Source organism: Fusarium solani (assembly GCF_023522795.1).
Source record: "Fusarium solani strain SB1 chromosome Unknown bctg00000001, whole genome shotgun sequence".
Classification (NCBI taxonomy): Eukaryota; Fungi; Ascomycota; class Sordariomycetes; order Hypocreales; family Nectriaceae; genus Fusarium; species Fusarium solani.
In genome coordinates this window covers 4992654-5005798 of record NW_027072156.1, presented here as the reverse complement: position 1 = coordinate 5005798, position 13145 = coordinate 4992654, and the positions used below count along the sequence as shown (strand labels likewise).

The 13145-nt window shown below is 52.2% G+C and overlaps 7 protein-coding genes across 7 annotated transcripts; 4 read left to right on the top strand and 3 right to left on the bottom strand.

Annotated features, from left to right (window-relative positions):
- Positions 1-916: 916 nt before the first annotated feature.
- MRS44_003691 (uncharacterized protein) lies at positions 917-2110 on the top strand (the record flags this gene model as incomplete). Its single annotated transcript, XM_046279372.2, has 2 exons — positions 917-1649; positions 1701-2110. 2 exons carry the CDS (start codon positions 917-919, stop codon positions 2108-2110), a joined length of 1143 nt encoding a protein of 380 aa, XP_046137810.1.
- Positions 2111-3719: 1609 nt separating this feature from the next.
- On the bottom strand, positions 3720-4529 carry MRS44_003690 (uncharacterized protein; the record flags this gene model as incomplete). Its single annotated transcript, XM_046273576.2, has 1 exon — positions 3720-4529. One exon carries the CDS (start codon positions 4527-4529, stop codon positions 3720-3722), a length of 810 nt encoding a protein of 269 aa, XP_046137809.2.
- A 180-nt stretch (positions 4530-4709) lies between these two features.
- On the top strand, positions 4710-5303 carry MRS44_003689 (uncharacterized protein; the record flags this gene model as incomplete). Its single annotated transcript, XM_065623293.1, has 2 exons — positions 4710-4733; positions 4923-5303. The coding sequence occupies 2 exons, from the start codon at positions 4710-4712 to the stop codon at positions 5301-5303; spliced, it is 405 nt and encodes a 134-aa protein (XP_065479365.1).
- A 331-nt stretch (positions 5304-5634) lies between these two features.
- Positions 5635-6238, top strand: MRS44_003688 (uncharacterized protein; the record flags this gene model as incomplete). The annotated part of the gene is made up of 2 exons (XM_065623292.1): positions 5635-5785; positions 5841-6238. The coding sequence occupies 2 exons, from the start codon at positions 5635-5637 to the stop codon at positions 6236-6238; spliced, it is 549 nt and encodes a 182-aa protein (XP_065479364.1).
- Positions 6239-6741: 503 nt separating this feature from the next.
- Positions 6742-8235, top strand: MRS44_003687 (uncharacterized protein; the record flags this gene model as incomplete). Its single annotated transcript, XM_065623291.1, has 4 exons — positions 6742-6840; positions 6886-7050; positions 7115-7681; positions 7879-8235. The coding sequence occupies 4 exons, from the start codon at positions 6742-6744 to the stop codon at positions 8233-8235; spliced, it is 1188 nt and encodes a 395-aa protein (XP_065479363.1).
- A 925-nt stretch (positions 8236-9160) lies between these two features.
- On the bottom strand, positions 9161-10524 carry MRS44_003686 (uncharacterized protein; the record flags this gene model as incomplete). Its single annotated transcript, XM_046283901.2, has 4 exons — positions 9161-9298; positions 9362-10090; positions 10152-10424; positions 10471-10524. 4 exons carry the CDS (start codon positions 10522-10524, stop codon positions 9161-9163), a joined length of 1194 nt encoding a protein of 397 aa, XP_046137806.1.
- An 806-nt stretch (positions 10525-11330) lies between these two features.
- On the bottom strand, positions 11331-13022 carry MRS44_003685 (uncharacterized protein; the record flags this gene model as incomplete). Its single annotated transcript, XM_065623290.1, has 3 exons — positions 11331-11930; positions 11982-12971; positions 13020-13022. 3 exons carry the CDS (start codon positions 13020-13022, stop codon positions 11331-11333), a joined length of 1593 nt encoding a protein of 530 aa, XP_065479362.1.
- Positions 13023-13145: the final 123 nt, after the last annotated feature.

Here is a 13145-nt window from a genome sequence, read left to right as displayed (position 1 = left end):
TACGGCTTGGCAGGTCATATTAACGTTGTGGAAAGAGAGTCTGCTACTACGACAAGGGTAAAATGGATTTTTTTTTTTTTTTTCTACAAGCGTAGCACGTTTTGCCAAGAAGAGTGTGAGAGGAATCATCGCGCGACGAGAGGGCTGGTACATGTAGGACTGAGGAGAAAGTAGGCTCGCAGTAAGCCCAGGCAAACGTGCAACTACAATGGAACCCAATAATGAATTATTTGAGGCGGCGATTGAAAGACGAAGCCGCTGCATTAAAACAATTCGCCCGCGGCACATGGTGGCTATGGGGTATTGGGTGGCCTTGTGCCGAGAGAAGAAAGGAGTTGTGAAAAGAAGGCCTCGTCCGCCTTGCCAAGGCCATTGCTCCTCTCATGACCAGTCCAGGGTCGACAAGGCAGTGAAGGGCTGGCTAGCAAGACGGAAACTGATGCGGCCCGGTCTTGGCAAACTTGGCATCCCATGGCGGTACGATCGCTTGTCTCTAATGCTTGGAGTTTGCCAGCGAGACGGGTTAATCAACTTGACTGCCTCTGCCTTGTATTGGCCAGCCAAGGTCTGCTATAACCTGCACCCGGCAGATCACCAAGCGACAGGTCCCGCGTAGCGCTGAGAAGGTGACAGATTGCCGACTTTGGCAACATCGGAATCGAAATTCAGATGATCAAGACGAAAATAGAGCGGAACTGCCTCTGCGCGGTTACGTCGAGTTTTGATTCGCTCATGCAAGGGTGGCCTGCAGACTGGCTTCAGCTCTGGAGACAACCTGCAGGGGCAGCGTTCAGCTCGCAAGGGCCTGGCAACGGGCGTTTCATTCAGCACGCTCTAAATAAAGCTGCCCTCGAGGTAGGGCTCATTCCTGGGTAACTTGACCCCTATCATTGTTCTCGAGACGAAAGTAATCAACATGAAGACGTCACTATTGGTGCTCGACCCCAAAGGCGACACGGAATTGATCCTACGTCGACCAAACTTGGACAAACACAAAGAGTCCAATCAAGAAGAGCCTGCTGTCAAGTCAGACTCTGCTGCTGTTGAGGCAGACTCTCCAGAAACAGTTGATGGCAAGCCTCCAACTGACAAGACTGTCATCGATGTCTTCTGCGACCGCTCTGCTTCCATCCACGAACTCGCTGATGTTCATGGTTTGAAGCCCTACGATGAGAATTCTCAACCTGTCGAGATACGGTTTCGCGTTTCATCAGCACATTTGATACTCGCCTCACCAGTCTTCAAGGCTATGCTCGATGGCCCATTCAGCGAAACGGTCCGCAACGAGCGCGGCCTCTACGAGATCAAGGCCTTTGAGTGGAACGCCGAAGCCTTGCTCATCCTGCTGGACATCATCCACGGCCATCACAGAAGCGCACCCAAGGCTGTCGACCTCAACATGCTGGAACAGATTGCATTGCTCGTTGACTATTACCAGTGTCACGAGATCGTCGAGGTCTTTGCAGACAAGTGGGTTGCCGCACATCGTGATGCTATTCCACAAGAATATAGCAAATCCTGCTTGTCCTGGATGTTTGTCGCCTGGGTATTTTCGGCCAACGATCTATTCAACTCCATGGTCAGTGTCAGTGTGAAACACAGCAGAAGCCCGGTGCAAACCAATCTGCCGATACCAAACACGATTCTGGGTGAGTAATGTATCCGCTCCGTCCCTCACACGCCCACTGACGCTCTTACAGAAAAGGTCGAATCTCGAAGGCAATCCCTCATTGATCAGATCATCGATAACTTGTATGGCATGCTGGAATCGCTCTGGGCCACCACCGACGGCTGCAGGGCCGAGTGTTCATGTATGCTCCTCGGCTCGCTCATGAAGCAGATGCGTGAAGGCGGCTTTGAGATCCCAAAGCCAGCAGGTCGGATAGCTCAAGAGAAGAGCGTCGTGGAGTGGCGGAGGTTTGTATCGGGGCTGAACTCGCCGATATGGAGGTTATTGGGAATCCCTCTCAAGCACGAGTGCTCGTTCAAGGACAAGACACAGCCGTGGATGGATGACATGGGGCGGACTTTTATGAATGGGATCAGGTTTGAGAACTTCCATACCACCAAGAGTTCTCCTAACAAGGTCTCTTCTCCGGAAGCACAGTAGAATACCAGAAGACTACTGCGACCTGGGTGCGTCCATATCGATAGAAAGAGCTGTTCTAGTTCCCAACCCACATTTTGATATATAGCTATTGTGGTTCGTATCTAGATGTATAGAGCCTAAAGCCGGTCCATCAAATCACACCGCAACAACACACCTAGATGCTCAATGCCCAAAAGAAAATCCTACTATAAGACTCTACCAGTCCAACTTGTCTAACCAACACCACCCAATGCTTCTCATGATGTCACCGCTCTGTTCTCGTTTGTATATTCTGGGCAGAGCTACTTGTAGCTCCGGGGGTCAACCCTGTCAATAGGGACAAGCTGATTCCCCTTCATCCTCGCTCGAACCCCCTTTGCCATCTCCTCCAGCTCGCTTACCGGCCGAAGCCCGTCACCCACCAGACTGCGACAGTCGCTATCAAGACCTACCATAGTAGCCAAGGACGAGTCTTTAAGTTCGCGCGAACAATCAACTTCATCGCTGCTGCTCTGGGTAACAATCATAAAGGCGAGAACAATAATTGCAAGAACAAGCTTAATATAAAGGAATAAGAGCCACCCCCTATCTAATTTATATATAAGACTTATTCTCCTATATAATTCCAGTAATATTATACCGATAATATATTAAGTTCTATTACGACTCCTCGCGCAATTTATCCACAAGTTAGGTCGAGTATCATAGACTAGAATAGAAAGTATAAAGATAAAGAAAGAGATAGACTTACATTAAGCTCAAGGAAGTTACAGAATTTAAAAAGATATTCTTAATACTTTCATTGCGCACGGCATCGTCAAGTGTGTGGTGAGGATAGAAGAGAGCTAATCGCCAGAGAGCCGTGGCAAACTCGTATCCCAGAATCAGCGAACGAGCATCCGAAAACCCAGGAGGGCTATACCAGCTCAATTACATAGCCAACGGCGGTAGCCTTCAGTGCCTCGGCAATCTCTTCCATGGCCTCATAGTTGGTACTGAAATTGCCCACTTGTTCTCGGGGAATCCCCCCACAGAGGCTTTCGAGGACAAGCGTCTTGTTCCACTGGTCCTGTCTTGGCACGCATGTCCTTTGTGGATCATGAGGCGATCTGCTGCTGCGAGGAAAGCCTCGGCGCCTAGGATGGGCAACCTGATGTAGTCGCATATCTCGATGTCCTGGTCCGCGGCAAGCCTTGATGTATCGATATCACGAAATAAGCGCAAGTCCGTATTGTCCAGAATGTGATATTCCTCTGGTCTTGAGAGGGGGCGAGGGAGAGGGTGTTAGTTCCTCTACTCGGCGGCGGCGACGATGTCGTACGAGCCAGTGACGCTTATTGTTGGATAGATTGTGGTTCTCGCCATTGTGTCGAGAGACTGCAGTCTTGTCTTGAGAAGGTGGAAAGGGATAATTCTCTTGTTTCTCGTACGGAGCTTAGAGCAGGCAATTAAATACCCCATGAGAGGCTTAACCTTTCATGAAAATGCATCTAGGTATGACTCTTCTACTGCAGGCAGCTGGAAGTTAAAAAAAAAGGACATTGTGTTAGCATTGGGTCATAATGCTATGATGTGTTGATAATGTGTTTTTTATTATAGTTGAAGCCCGGCCCTTGATGGGTTAACTGAGCTAGAAGATCGTCCTTTGTGGATCAAGCACTGGGCCTGTGCAGTTCATCTCCAAGGAAAAGGGGCCGTCCTCTGCAACTTCAGCTGGTTTGGCAAGCGAGCCAACCATGCGAGTTCGTTCAACTCCCCCCTGCACTTGAGTTTCATTCGTCTGGATGCAAAGGTGAAACAAGACCTCCAGAGCCTCATGCCGTACTTTTTTGGTCATTCTGAAGATTCCCTCGGGGGTCAGAATGCCTTTCGAAATGTCTCTGTAAATCGGGGAACTGTATATCAACACCATGGAGCTGATCCTGGTTTGTAACAAGTCCGCTTGGTCGTGGAATCCAAACGTCTCATTCCCGACCAGCATGTCGAGAATGAGGGCGCCGGTACTGTGATGAACCAAATCGTAGCCGCCTGGGAGGGATGCCTTCCACAACTTGTAGCCGGGTGGTCTGCAGGACAGTTGGTTCTCAAACTGGTCGATCAGAGGCACACGAGTTGAGTTCAGGCCGTCAAACTGTCCAATCTTTAGTTGGGAGGAGATGTTGGCAATCTCCATGCAAACACCCAACGTGTAGTACCTATCGAAGGTGCAGTTTGCAGTCGAACAAAAGGCTGCGAGAGGGGGTATCGGGCTCTCAAAGTTTGTCTTGTCTGTTGCAATGCCCAACACGATAGCAGTACTTGCCCCATGTGCCGCCGAGTCCAACGGAGATTCGATCTGCCGGATAGCCCTGGCATAAGCACCCCGTGGCACTTCCTTGTTCCTAATGGGGTATTTGATGGCCAGCTGAGTGACTGGAGACGTGACGGCGCTCACGATCATGAGCAAAGCGCCGAGCGCGATGGTGGGCCCCCATTGAATCCGCCATCGGGATAGTAACGTCATAGAGCCCCAGGCTCCTCTGCTCTGCTAGCTTGATCGAGGACCTGAAAATCGTATAATGGGCGCGGTCGAAGGAACCAGCTCCACTGGGTCCGGCTGATGGCGGCCGAGACGGGTAACATGAAGGCCGCCTTGGCCAGGGTGGTGAATATAGAGACCAACTAGCAGCCCTTAAGACCTAAGCTTTATTATACCTAGCCATAAGGTTATATCACAGAACCCACACTAAGAGGAAGCCCGACCAAATAACTTGAAAGAACAGACCAGCTTGTCCATAGCCACGGCATTAGCGGCTAGCCTAGCAGCGCTAATCCTATACTACGTCCGCCTTAGGCCATCCACACAGAGCAGGAGACTCTACGCGGTATCCGGTCACCCACGGCTATCAGTGAGGCCGACATTAAGAGCCTCAAGTACCACAACATGCACGGAGTGCTCCGCGCCATCGGTCTTAACGAGGGCCAGCAGCGCTTCATCGAGGTATGGCGGCGGTTCGACGGCCCGGCCCAGGAGCCAAAGAACTCGCCGGCAGAAGCCCTGGATATTATGGCCAAGTTGGCTCGGGATCTCGTTTCGGGTATTACAGCTGGGCTTATGCCCAGCTGGCTGGGGGTAGCAATGTTGAGCACTGCTTATGCGGCTTGTCTTGACCCTGCAAAGGAGTGGGACAGACAACGCCTTCGACATATAAACGACATCGCCAATCACATATAAACGATTGCTTCGCCAATCACACGATCGCTTCGTGTCGGTCGAGTCCTGTTGGGTTTCGATGCTGACGCGCACAATACTGACATAGCTGTGGATTGGGTACCTCGTTATATGCTTGGTTCTAGAGTCGGCAAACACGGCACCGTATTTTCGGTCCAAGTCTTCAGGCCACCACCTATGATTAGATACATGTATCTCAGAGGCTACATATTTAAAGACCGTCTCATCCCACTGCTTGGTTCACTTGAAGTAAAAACTAAACACAATCCACGCGCTGTGTCGTGCCATCTGGTTACTCGCCCCCCCAACTCTTTGTCCGTATTTCGTCACAATCATGGACGAGGAAGCCGCAATGAAAGCCATGGCTACGCCGGATCGGCCAATCTCGTTCGTCCCGGCCAAAGCTGGTGACATTATCCGCATTGGGCCTATCATCTGTCGGGTTCTGGAGGACGGCTCAAACACTGGTATTGCACCACCGTCCAGTACGAGATTGACTGTCAGGATCCAACATGAGGCTGACTCGATGGCTTCCTACAGATAATCGTCTGGGCGCAGCCGAGTTCACCATTCCCGCCAAGATGGATGGTCCTCCGGCGCACTGGCACGAGATGCATGACGAGACCTTCCTCGTCACGGCAGGCACGATTCGCTTCCACGCTCCCGAGGGTAAGACGGTGGATGCCCAGGCCGGGGACTACGTCGTGGTGCCGACCCGCGCTCCCCATACCTTCTCCAACCCCGGCGACGTGGAGGCGCGCTTCTTCAACACCTTTACGCCGTCTTTCTACATCAACTACTTCAAGCTGATGGAGGACATGTTCAAGTCTGGTATGCCCATGAATAAAGACACCGTTCAGCAGGCAATGTCGCGGTTCGCCACGCTCCCTGCTGATGTGGACAAGATGGGGATGAAAGTCACCGGTGGAGGCAAGTGAGCAGGGACTCGTGTATCTCCAAAGCGGAGTGGATCGAGGGCAATTAGTTATGATTTAGACAAGGACATCATAGATTAATCCTCCCCTTGTCGGCACTGCAGGTCAAGTTATTAGTGAAGTTGAAAGCATTGCTCTTATGTTCCATCGCTCAAATGCTTTATACAAGACTATCTCTCATACCTAACTAGTTTCTTCCAGGCAACAGGCTCGTTAAATCCGAGCGAGTCTGCCTAAAGTGAAGCTGCTCTTCAGTTGCGACTGGTGAGTTGGCTGAGGGGGGCTGGCCAGAGAGCCGCTGTACCAGGTACTACGGGGGCTCACAAACTATTCAACAATGTCCACGGTATGGACGGTCAAACCTACTGGTTAAAATGCTTGTGTGGTTGCTTTATACTGATCGTCGTGTATTCTGGGTGTTTTCCCTTGTGCTAACCTCCCATCTGTTACCAACACAGGCTGCAGTGTCGACAAGAAGCGCCAACTCCGAGACTCAGTTTGAGAAAATGACCCTTTTGTTGCTAAACTCATCTCCCATCTTCCCCTTCGCCACGTCCACCATCCATCTCGCACAGCTCTCGTGCGTGATGGAGAAGCCGGCGCCGGTCTGCGTGTGTGCAAATGTCCTGACCGGCTTACGGCCCTCTTAGCTGAGCGCTGCTGCTAGGACAACAGTCCAGAGCACGTCCTCGCCACAGTTGCCTTCGATCTCGGCGAAATTCCCCTTTCCCCACTCTCGTCTTGCACGCAACACCATGACCCCCTTAGCCATGAGCAAGCGAGCCTGTGACGCGTGTAAACAGCGCAAAGTCAAGGTAAGCAGCGTGCAACCCCGGATCCACCTGTTCAGATCCAGACTGACTGACACGCCAACTCAAGTGTGATCAGACACCGCCTGCATGCACTCCTTGCCGCAATGCCGACCTGGTGTGTACATATGTGGTACCTCGGCGGAAGCGGGGGCCCAAGTCAAAGACACGTCCCCGGGACGTCGAGATCAACCTCAGTAACGATCAGTCTGGGGTCAGTTGGGTCTCGCAATGCAGCCCAGCCTCACTTCAGAACAGTTCGCCTCACACTCACACTCATGAGGAGCCTCCCCAAGTGGGAGCAGCAGTTGAGCCAAATGACAGCATGGCGACGTCTCTGGCCCTTGCTTGTCATCGCAAACTGCTGGCGGGTCTTTCGCTCGCAACCGGAGAGTTTGCTCTTGACCCCGACAAGCTGACACGACGATGCGTTGATCTCTTTGTAAGCTCCGTATTTCCGCTAGTGCTGGTCGTCTGCGAGTCAACCCTCCGGTCCCTTTCCCTGGTCCTCCCTTCTTTCGCCGAGCATGTGCAGGCCCCTTTGGACAGCCTGACATCTGAGATGATCGACTCAGTTCAAAGTTACTCTCTCCTCACTGCCATATGCTCCGCCGTCCTTCACTCCATGCCGCTCGATGTCTGCCCCCAGGGCGATGCTCTCGCAACCCTGTTCCTGAACGCCTCAGAAACAACCCTTCGACTTTTTTCTGCCCATGATGTCGCGAACCCGACATCGTCTTCGCTCTCGATCCGGATTATGCATTCATCTTGTCACCGGGGGATGCTGATCTTGCTTGGAACGCCATGGATGAGGCTATGCGGCTTGCTGTGCAGATGCGCCTCTATGACGAATGCTCATATGAGATCCCCGATCCCATAGAGGCTCAGCTGCGCCGCAATGCCTTTTGGAGCCTCTACTCGAGCGATAGATCTGCCTGCTTGCTCAATTCGCGACCCCTGCAACTAGACGAATTTCGCCTCCAGACCCCTTTTACCACTCTCTTCAAGACGAGCCAGGCCACACCACTACTGGGTTCGCATGAGTCCAGTCATCTACACCAAATTGAGGAATGCATTTTGCAAGGCTTTCTCAAGAATCACGATGTCTGGGATCTGGGCCATGCCATACTCTTCAACCTACAACTGTTCGCCACTGCCAATATCCGAGCAGGTGAGGGGGGGCAGCATTAACAAGAACCAGCAGCAAAGCTTATCCGAGTCCTGACCTGCGCTTCCTGTCCAGCCTGGACAGAATTGCCGGCCTCATCGCATCGCCCAATACGTTACGCGCTTCTTCAGATGGACAACTTCTGGAATACCAGAGACGTGCATTGTGGGTGCAAAAAGCGAGCCTTATACTTACATACCATTACCTGTGTATGATGATCCTCGACCGCTTCATCGCCTCAAATCTCCACTGTTTGCTAGGGTTGAACGATGACCCAGTATCGCTGAAATGCAGAAAGGTAGAGTTTGCTCACGATGTGCTTGAGCTTGTCACGAGCGTCCCGTTTGAGTCTCTACAAGCTAACGGAGAATCATGTGTAAGCCCCATTCTTTTCTGCTCAGCTACATGCATGTTAATGGTGTGCTAACTGCTTGGCCCTTTGCTTTCTGCTCAGGTCGAGAAGCTTCGCCTCGTTTGCGCCACCCTCCTCGAGGTACTACAAAATTGTGAATCCGTACATGTACTAGAGAGAGCCAAGTCACACTTTGATGCTTTGCTCGATGTTCTCTCTAAGCTCAATTCGCGAGTATCAGAGAAGCTAGCGGTAACTTGTCAATCTTGATCTACCTATCCATGGTCCGCATCATGGGCTTTCGTTCTTGGAGCGAGAGCCTCTTGTCATTGCACTTTCTTTGTAGTTCGTGAGTTAGCAAGGTTGTCGTATCTCGTAACTGGTACAATAAGTACTTCAGGACTATAGGTTCGTGATGAGTAGAAGCTAGCGACACAAATCTGGATTGAGAATAAGACTAACAACCCTCACCATTCCCAGACCACTCCTTCATACCCAGGTATGCATACTTGATTGGTGGACAAACAACAGTCATATCAAGCCTCTTCTGCCTTAGATACCTTCTTCTCCTGGTCCTCATGACCGCCGTGCTCCTGCTAGAGCTCTTCCAGCTCACTGAGAGTTCGGTTCTTCGTCTCCGGAAGGAAAAACCACAGGTACAGCGTCAAAGGAATCGAAAGACCAACAAAAATGATCAACAAGCGAGCTCCCAGATTGGCCTCGTCGGGGTTGAACTGATTCAAGGTTAGCAAGGTCCTGGGGAAGAGAAATCCTAGCAGGTCGAGAGTCAGACTTACTAGATACGGGATGGAGAATGCAATAGCCCAGCCAATGATGTTGGAAACGATGGTTCCGAAAGACTGAGTCTTGGCTCTCAGCCGCTGGCTTGGAAGCTCTGGTGCAACCACGAAGCCAATGGTACCGATGGTCAGCTGGTAGAAGAAGGCCCAGGAGGCAACAAAGGCCACCGAAGCAGTGACGGCAGGCTTGTTGTCAGTTCCAGCAAAGCCGACGGTGCCAATAATCAGGTCCCAAATGATCAGGAGAGTTGCTCCGTAGATCATGACCTTGCGTTGACCCACGAAATTGGGCAAGATCAGAGCTCCGATGTTGCCTGCCAGCATGAGTGCGAAGGCACCGAGGCTGATGGCAAAGGCGTCCGAGACACCAGACAGCTGGAAGAAGTAGGTCTGATAGCTGATGACGAAGGGCATGCCACTGCAGTGATGTAGTGTATAGATGGTGGTCAGCAGAGCAGTACGCTTCAGGTTTCCACCTTGGAAGATCTCCAGCCATCTGACCTTCTCTACCTCATGAGGGCCCTGGTTGGCGACGTTGATGTTATGCCTAAGCTCCTCGACCATCTCCTCAACTCGTTCGGCGGATAGGTCTCCATGGAGGCGGACAATTGCCTTGCGAGCGTCCTCCTCTCTCTCCTTCATCATGTACCACATCGGTGACTCTGGGAGAAAGGGCATGAGAGGGAGGAGAATGACAGGGATGAGGAAGGTCAGGCAGAAGGTTCCCTTGTAGGACCAAGAACCATGGATCTTGGAGAGAGGGTTCGCAATAACGACTCCCAGGAACTGTCCAAAGGGACTGCCACATGGCAGAGATGACATAGTCGTCAGCCGGGGCGTAGTATCGGCCGTAGTCTTCACGGAAGGCCTGGAAGGCGAGAGCTTGTCCAGAGATGATGGCGTCGAAGCCAAAGTTGATGAGGAGCGACATGATCATGACGCACCAGAGGGTGGTCTTCTTGTTGGTCTTGAAAGCTCGGAGGTTGTCCTTCCACTGAGCGAGGCCGAAACTAGGCTCGGGCGGCCCAGTTGGAACCTGATGTTCGGCATGGGAAGCATCCTGGAGGTTGTTAGCTCTGCATGTTGACCAGAGGGGGAAGGCCAACCTTGGTCAACTTGTCCAAGTGCTCTGTGCCTTGTGCTGTCACTGTCTGTGCCATGGCTAGCAAAGGTCAAATCGATGCGATAAGAAGTGAACTGTTGTAGTCTGGTAAGGAATGAGGGCATCGCGAAAGAAAGCTCGTCAACGCCGATATTTATACAGAAAGTGGAGACGTCCCCGGATTCTCTCATCCGGGGTAAAGCGTGGGCAGGTCGTACGAAGGGATCGAGGCCGTGACCGCAAAACCGGGACCATCATTGCACCATTGGCCCGCTTGACACATGGAGAATTGCCGGTAGTCGGAGGCTTCAGAGCGTGACTAGAAAATTGTCGGCTGAGAGCCGTGGGAACGTGGGGACGACATTGTCTAGTCTGTTTTGAGATAGATTCGCCGAGCACTGGTCGCCACCGCGAGGATGTTTTAGGCCAATTTCGCCGAAGGAGGCTGAACGGTACCATTAGTTCGTCTTGATTGAAGGCTATTGGAGCGCAACTATCGTTCCTTTTCGCGAACTGTTTGATAATGTCCGACGTTCAGCCAACAAACGTACGTCAATCCGCCATAGCATTGAAGGCATCCTTTCGTATGTGTCAGACCGTGTCAGTGTCATGGGCTGACTGGTCGCTCTGGCTCATGGAGAACCTCACCAGTATAGACAATTATTACCGCCCGCGTGATGAGACTAAGTGCTGAGTACGTAGGATCAACAGGTGTACATCACATCATGCCACTTCCATCGCGTGGATCGCGTGGAATAGTCGGAACCGAAAAGGGGGAGTAACTCTCTTTCTCAGCATGTATTGCGAAAATGACTTTTGACGTCAAGCTATTCTACCCGGAGAGCCAACTAACCAACTAACAAACTAAATGCTATACGCAACACACTCTGCAACGCAAGTTCTTGCAGGAACCAAGACTCGGATGGGGAAGCCGCCGTTGTCTGGCGTCTCGCTCGGCATGATGGCGATTTCTCCACTCATACGCTCATCTCCGTTCAGTGTCCGGCTTCGTGTGAGGTTGCCATCGCTATCCACCAACAGTTCAAAAAACTCTAGAACGCGTGTGTACACAGCGGATGGGTCTACGCTTTCGAACGTGACCTGGTAGCCTTGGCCGATGAACAGGAAGCGGCCGTTGCCACGGTGGGTGATCATACCATAGGCCGGCGCCGGTTCTCCAAACGCTATAGAGCGGGTGATGTTCAGCTTGAACTTGCCGAATGTGTGCTCCCACTTGTCCTTGCAGCTATCCGAAAGGGGGTCAAAGTAGAAACCGAATGTGCTGTTGAGCTCGCTGGCCTGGGCTGCGAGAATGTGCTTGCTCATTTTGGAGAGAATTTCGCAAGGCTTGGCGAAGTCGCTCTCTGATGCTGGCACATCATCGACACCAAAAGGAGAACATCCCAGACTGCTGTAGGTGCCATAAGCCAGCCAGGCTCGACGCGCGCCTCGGCCGTCGGCTCGCTGTTCGGGAATGAAGAGTGGCTGGTTCTCGTAGCGGTACTACTTACAAACCCACTCATAATCTTGCAGGTAAATATCGGGAGAGACAAAGTCGATGGCTGGGGCGTTGTACCTCCAAAGGTCGAGTGTATGAGGACAGGGGCCGCCCGACGGGTACACACCAGGCTTATATCCACCACCAGCCACCGCTGGTAGATCGAGCTTGCCACCAGTCTCCCCGAGGTCCACGAGAGAAGCGTCTTCGGTGTTCATCCACACGTTGACAAAGAATGGGAGGGGATACTCCTTCTTGCCAGCTTCGGCGACTTTGCCCACGTATGACGATAGCGCATTTGTCATAAAAATCTCGTCTCCAAAGATGCTCGAGCCGAAAGCCTGGGTCCAGCTCACGGGGCCGTCAACAGAAACAGCCTCTCTGAACTTGGGCCATTTCCTCTCGAACTCGGGGTGGAGCTGCTTCTTCCCCTTGAGATACTCCAAGAGGTCTGTGGGGACGGGCTTCTGAAAGGCTTCGTTGGCCAGGTCGCAGCGATCTCGAGAGTCTCCGAGGAGACCGCACTCATTCTCCACCTGAGTCATGAGCACGGTGCTGTGTGCAGCGTCGAACTCTTTAATATGTCGCATCAGGGCGGCAAAGGCCTTTGCGTCGGCCTCCCAACAAGCCTGACAGAAGGGCGAGAGGACTTCGGTCACCTTCAACTTGCCATCTTGATCGAAGATCTTTGCGCGCTGAAACCGACTGGGGTTTGTCTTGACCCAGCCTGGAACGTATGAGCTGGTGCCGTTCTTGTAGCTGCCAAACCACAGCACCGCGAGGTGTAGACCACGCTTGCGGGCGGCCAGAATAGCTATGTCGAGCTCTGCGAAATTGAACTTGCCCTCCTCAGGTTCGATCATCTCCCAGGTAGCGCTCCCAAGAACAGTGTTGAAGTTGCAATCCTTCAGGTTGTCCCATACCGTCTCCATGTACTCTTCTGAAGACATGGACGAATTGTGCAGCTCTAACGGAAGCATAAGAAAGGGTTGACCCTTGACGATCAGCTAGGCCGAATTGGGCGTAGCTCGAAGGTACGGGGTCTCGGTGGTGACCATGGTGGCGGTTGAAAGAGCGAGCGATCATGCACACAAGGTCCTTTTGCGTCGGGGGAGGATCACGAGTGACGATGGTGCGAGTAAAGCTTTATGAGTTCTCAGATCTTGAGAGCATCTGATGGA